The sequence below is a fragment of the Triticum urartu genome, unplaced genomic scaffold (assembly GCF_003073215.2).
Source record: "Triticum urartu cultivar G1812 unplaced genomic scaffold, Tu2.1 TuUngrouped_contig_7716, whole genome shotgun sequence".
NCBI lineage: Eukaryota > Viridiplantae > Streptophyta > Magnoliopsida > Poales > Poaceae > Triticum > Triticum urartu.
The window spans coordinates 1-5984 of record NW_024118588.1 but is presented as its reverse complement, the minus strand read 5'-3'; the positions used below and the strand labels follow the sequence as shown (position 1 = coordinate 5984).

The 5984-nt window shown below is 43.6% G+C and overlaps 1 protein-coding gene across 1 annotated transcript; it reads left to right on the top strand.

Annotated features, from left to right (window-relative positions):
* The first annotated feature begins 2583 nt into the window (after window positions 1–2583).
* On the top strand, window positions 2584–4914 carry LOC125531645. The gene is made up of 2 exons (XM_048695972.1): window positions 2584–4394; window positions 4506–4914. Exons 1-2 carry the CDS (start codon window positions 3417–3419, stop codon window positions 4758–4760), a joined length of 1233 nt encoding a protein of 410 aa, XP_048551929.1. The 5' UTR covers window positions 2584–3416; the 3' UTR covers window positions 4761–4914.
* The last annotated feature ends 1070 nt before the right edge of the window (window positions 4915–5984 follow it).

Genomic DNA, 5984 nt, shown 5'->3' with positions numbered 1-5984 from the left:
GAAAATCAGGGGGGGGGGGCATGTTTAGTTGGTTAGGAAGGAGCGTGTAAAGGCATGTAAGACCCTGTATGTCTAACATTTTTGAAATTCTTCGCGACGTCGGTCTCAGAGACCGATGTGGACTGCGACTTCGCGCAGGGTCCGTGCCTGTGCACCAGTGGTGCAGCGGCGCGGTTTGGCCGTGGTGTCACTGAAACATCCGAGTATCATACTGTTCCTAACATGCAGATCGAAAATTATGCCATCCTCAAGTCATGTACCGCTGTACATACCTGTCGATGTGGAGCAGACATCTTCTGTCTGAATTCTGAAATGAACTGGTTGGCACCACAACGAAGCCACAAGAGATGTCTCCAATCCGGATTAAAGTTTGATGAAGCATATCTACGATCCCTTAGGAGCATGTGCATATATATTGCTGAAAAATTAGTTTCAATCTGGATTAGTTATGTTTTTTGTACATGTGGTTGAGTTACCTTAATCTCCAAGACAATATCAAGAGATATTCAGTAAACATAAACATGTGACGTGTTTACCAAAAAAATTCAATAGTCCCTTTCGATCATAACTTACATAGGTAAAATTGTTCTAGATTAACTACTATAAATATTTATGTGCAATATGTTCCCAAATTAACTTATATACATGTTTTTATGATTTGTTACACTTCATATACTTTTGTTAAGAAGTACGATGCGAATAGGCCATTGAACGCTTTGAATAGTCTGTGCCACATGAGGGCCAGGATATTCTTCTTCTTCCCGGCGTGGCTAGTGGCCATCACAACGTTCGTGTACCACCTTCTGCTGTAGACGAAGGGGGTGCTTGTCGAGCAGAGGTGTGGAAGGGGAACTGGTTCGGGAGGAGGGTCATCCTGGGTTGCGTCTCTGAGGCGGAAGAGGAAACATCGCACAAACAGGAGTGAAGTCTGAAACAAACCCTGTATTCGTACGACCTGTCCGAATCAAACCTCAACCTTCTGATCCCTGAAATCCACACCCTCAACTGTCAAATCCCAGTCGTCAGAGACCTTAAGCTCGTTCCCAAACAGGGATTGCCGACGTGGCACGAGGATGGCTGAATCAGCCACTTGTGTGGTCCCAAATTCTGCAGTGCTGGACAAAACTGCTCGAGGCGGACCAGGTCGCCTCTCCTCGCTCTGTTCAGCCCCTCATTTCCCTTCCCTTCCCCGCGGCTTGACGCATCGACTTCTCGCGGCGGCCATGGCGAACGCCGAATGATCGTGCCGATCTCCGACGAGCATTGCGGCAGAGCGGAATCAGGTACGCGATGCGCTTCCATTCTGAGCATTTCGTGTGTTTTCCCCTCTCTGGGCGCTAGGTTTAGGGTTCTACAGTGAGGTCAAGTTGGGGTTTTGGTTATCACTGATGCATCAATTACTTTGATTGTAATGTAGGGCTTTGTCGTTCAAATCATGGACCCAACAGAGATCTTGAATGTCAAATTCCACTTTGGGGGGCAGTTCATCAGGATTGGTCCAAGTCTTGATTATGTTGGGGGAGATTCTGGAATGTCAGAGATCGAGCGTGACAAGCTGTCTTTACAGGAGGTGAAAGGGTTTTTAAGAGATCATATGGCAGTGAAGGAGAGCATGAAGTATTATTTCTTATTGCCTGGCAAAGATTTGTCAAATGGATTGCTCTTTTTACATGATGATGCTGGCTGTATGAAGATGTCCGACTATATTACAGATGAAGGAGTTGCTCACATATATGTGGAGTATAATGGTGAACAAGATGAGAAGGAAGAAACGGATAGTGGGTCAGATTTTGAAGATGAGCTTGATGAACTGATGAACATGGGCAGTGAAGAAGAACCTGATGTAGTTATCACAGCAGATGAGATTACTGCAATTAATCATAATGTTGCAGCAGTTAATGATAATCTCAATGTCATTGAAGAGAGTGATGTTGCAGGAGAAGTTCTTGAGCATGTCCTTGTTCCTGATGTAGGTGGTGTGATCACTCAAGTGATAAGTAGTCCACTAAAGCAAAATGTGAGAGTTGATTATCTTAGTCAGAGTTCTCAAGTTGTTAATCCAAGTCAACCATGTCAAGCAACACAAGACATATCTTGTTCACTAGCAGAGGTGGCACCAAATGCTTCAGAAGTGGCACAAAATGCTTCGGATTCGGATGACTCAGAGGACTGTGAGTATGTGCCACATACTGATGACAGTGGGGAAGAATCAGAGGTTGTAGAGTTGAGAAAACATGCAAGAAAATTTAAGAAAAAAAATGAAAGATTCCAAGATGTGGGCTGATACAGATGCAACAGGGGCAGTGCCCATTGATTTGGTGGCAAATGTGGAGGAAGTTGTCGAGGTCATGGAGTATGAGTCATCAGATGAAGACTACTCCTATGATGAGGATGAAGATGGCAACATGGTTAGGAGGAAGAGCCGGTTTGTGAGGTTTAATCCGGACTCTGAAATTCCTCATTTTAGTCTGGGAATGGTATTTAAGAGCAAGAAGCAGTTAACCAGAGCTATAAAGAGATATGGCCTTGCTACCAAAAGGAGCATCTCATTTAAAAAGTCAGAGGAGGACAGAGTGAGAGCCAAATGTGATTGGCCTGGGTGTCCCTGGTTGTTGTATGCAGCAAAGACCAGCAGGTGTTCTAGGTTTCAGATCATAACATTTGAAGATGAACACAAATGTGCCCAAAACAGAGAGAACAAACTAGTCACTGCTAAAGTTATTGCCAAAAGGTATGAGCACTTCATCTTAGCAAATCCTTTGTGGAAGATTGATAGTATGAAATCCACAGTGATGCAAGACATGTTTGCTGATGTGTCCATTTCAAAGTGCAAGGCAGCAAAAAAACTTGTACTTGATAATCTGATGAGTGGAATGAAAAGTGAGTACAGCAAGGTCTTTGATTATCAGTTGGAACTGCTTAGGAGTAACCCTGGTAGTACCGTGGCTGTTTGCTTGGATCCAAAAGAAAAGGAGGTGAACATATTTCAACAATTCTATGTATGTTTCAATGCAATGAAGCAAGGTTTTAAAGCTGGATGTAGGAGAGTGATTGGGCTGGATGGTTGTTTCTTTAAGGGGGCTTGCCAAGGTGAGCTGCTGGCTGCAATAGCTAGGGATGCAAACAACCAAATGTATCCAGTAGCTTGGGCTGTTGTGGAGAAGGAAACAAATGAGAGCTGGGCCTGGTTCATTGGGCTCTTAATCAAAGACTTGGACATTAATGACCAAGGAACTGGATGGGTCTTCATTTCTGACAAGCAAAAGGTAAATTTTATTTGCTTCCTTTATTTAGGTGTCACAAAGGTTCAGTCGAGTCGACGGAGCGACAAGTACTCATGTTGTAGGAGCGACAAGTACCCATGTTATTTTTCTTATTGCAAACCTTGATCTCTATTACAGGGCCTGATTAACAGCATGAGGGACTATCTGCCAAGGGCAGAGCATAGAATGTGTGCTAGACACATTTATGCCAATTGGAGAAAGAAGCACAAAGATCATCAATTGCAGAAAAGGTTTTGGGCAATTGCTAAGTCTGGAAACAGGGAAGATTTTAACTACAACAAGGCCAAGCTTGCTCAGCTAACCCCAGAAGGTGCAAAAGATATCATGAAGACAGACCCAAAGCATTGGGCTAGGGCTTTCTTTCCTGTAGGTGCAAAATGTGAGTCAGTTGACAACAACCTTTGTGAATCATTTAACAATGCCATCATAGAAGCTAGGTTCTATCCCATTATTTCACAGCAAGAGAAGATTAGGAAAAAAATGATGGTTAGAATTCAAGAACAGAAAACCAAGAGTGAGAAGTGGAATGGCATAATTTGCCCAAACATTTTCAAGAAGATTAAGGCCGACATCAAGAGAACTCAATTCTTGGAAGTGCTCTGGAATGGCAAAGATGGTTTTGAGGTGAAGCATTTGAATAGCAGAGGCAAGAGGTACACAGTTAACCTTGACAAAAGGACTTGTTCATGTGGTTATTTTCAGCTTGTAGCCCTTCCGTGTTGTCATGCAATTGCTGCTATCTATAAGAGTGGAAGAAAAGTGGAGGATTATGTTGACAAGTGCTACCGCATTGACACTTTCAAGAAAATTTATGAGCATTGCCTGCAACCAGTTGAAGGAGAAGAAAGCTGGCCTGTGTCTCAAAACCCTAGGCCAGTAGCACCTGGCTACATTGCCATGCCAGGAGCAAGGAAAAAAAATAATGATAGGAGGAGAGAAGAGGGGGAAGCACCAAAGGGCAAGAAACTGAGCAAGCATGGCATACAGATCACTTGTGGATCTTGTGGTGGACAAGGGCACAATAAAACTTCTTGTAAGAAGAATGGAGATAACACCAAGAAAACAAAGTCATATATTGGGAAGAGAGGGAGAAAAGTGAGGGCCACGGAGGTAATTTATTATATTGCTGTAGTATCTTGCTCTGTTACAAAAAAAACAAAGTCATATGTTGCTATGTTACAAAAAGTTCAATTATTGATTGACTCTTTATTTTACTTGCAGCAAGCACAGACTGATGCATCCACAAGCAGGGCTGCAGCAGCTAAAGCTTCATCTACAACAAGCTCTCAAGCTGCACCCTCTCAAGCTACAAGATCAAGATTTAGACCACCTAGAAGTTCAGCAACAACAAACAATGTTGATCCTGGAGGAAGCACAACTGCAGGCAGAGTGAGAGGAAGTGGAGAAGGAACTGAGAGAGGGGGCAGCTCAGGAACTGGGTGGATGGACTTTTTTACAGCCAGTGGGAATTACTGAAACTATCTTGCTGTTTTATTCATGGTGGATGGAGTTGTCTGCTTTAACTATACTTAAGTTGCCTTTTGGTTGGATGTACTAGTTTCTATTTAGTACTGTGTGAATCACTGGTTATGTGTGGTCATGTGGTTGTGTACTGGTTATGTGTGAACTACTGGTGCTATCTGTTTGTGGTACTCTGCTCTTTTGTGGTAATCTTAAATATTGCAAGATGCTACTGTTAAATTGTTCATTTCATCTGCTCATTTTTGCTGCTGTTTATGTGTGCTTTCTGTTTAAATTTGGAAGATGCACAGTTACTTGTGCTACTGTCAAAAGAGCACTATGAATTTCTGCTACTGTACTATTTGTGGTACTGTCAAAAGAGCACTATGAATTTCTGCTACTGTACTATTTGTGGTACTGTCAAAAGAGCACTATGAATTTCTGCTACTGTACTATTTGTGGTACTGTCAAAAGAGCACTATGAATTTCTGCTACTGTACTATTTGTGTTACTGTCAAAAGAGCACTATGAATTTTGAGCTCCTCTTCCAGTTGAACAAAGTTCACATCTTCAGAGCTCATTATCGGCGTAATTTCTCGATTCAAAATAAAAATGACTGACATCCATTACATTGCAATCCTTGCTATCTTCCTCACTATAATACAGTACATTAGTTACATCATTCTCCTAAAACTAGGATAACACTAGGCCTGCAACTAAAGCAGCCGAAAAGATGATGACAGGAAAAACAACACATTCGTACATCTGAATCTCATCTTTCCTCTCACACCGAGCAACAATTTCAGAAATTACTGAATTCTTCATCTCCAATTTCTTTGTCAACACAGCAGCATCATGCTCATTTGAATTGCTAGCAGCATCCTCTTCCAGCCTCCAAATTTTGTCCCCAAAATCACCAAACTCTGCTCTTTTGTGATTCAGACTAGGCTACAACCACTACAATCGAGCAGAGTTTCTGCCAGCTTCATCCAAGAAATGGGCTGCCTATTCCGGGACAAAAGGAGGAGCAAGAGACGGCCGGAGGCGTCGGCGCCGGCCTCCCAGGCGACAGCCGCAACCAGCCGCCGCTGCCTCGACCGCGTCGCCACCCTGCAGCGCTAGTGCTACGAGCACATCCGACGACTCAGGCGTGCGGCCGGCGTCAAGCACGTCCTTGGTCTCCTCTGCGCGGACCATCCCGGAGCGGCAGGGGCGCGCACAGCCTGCTGGAGTTCAGCC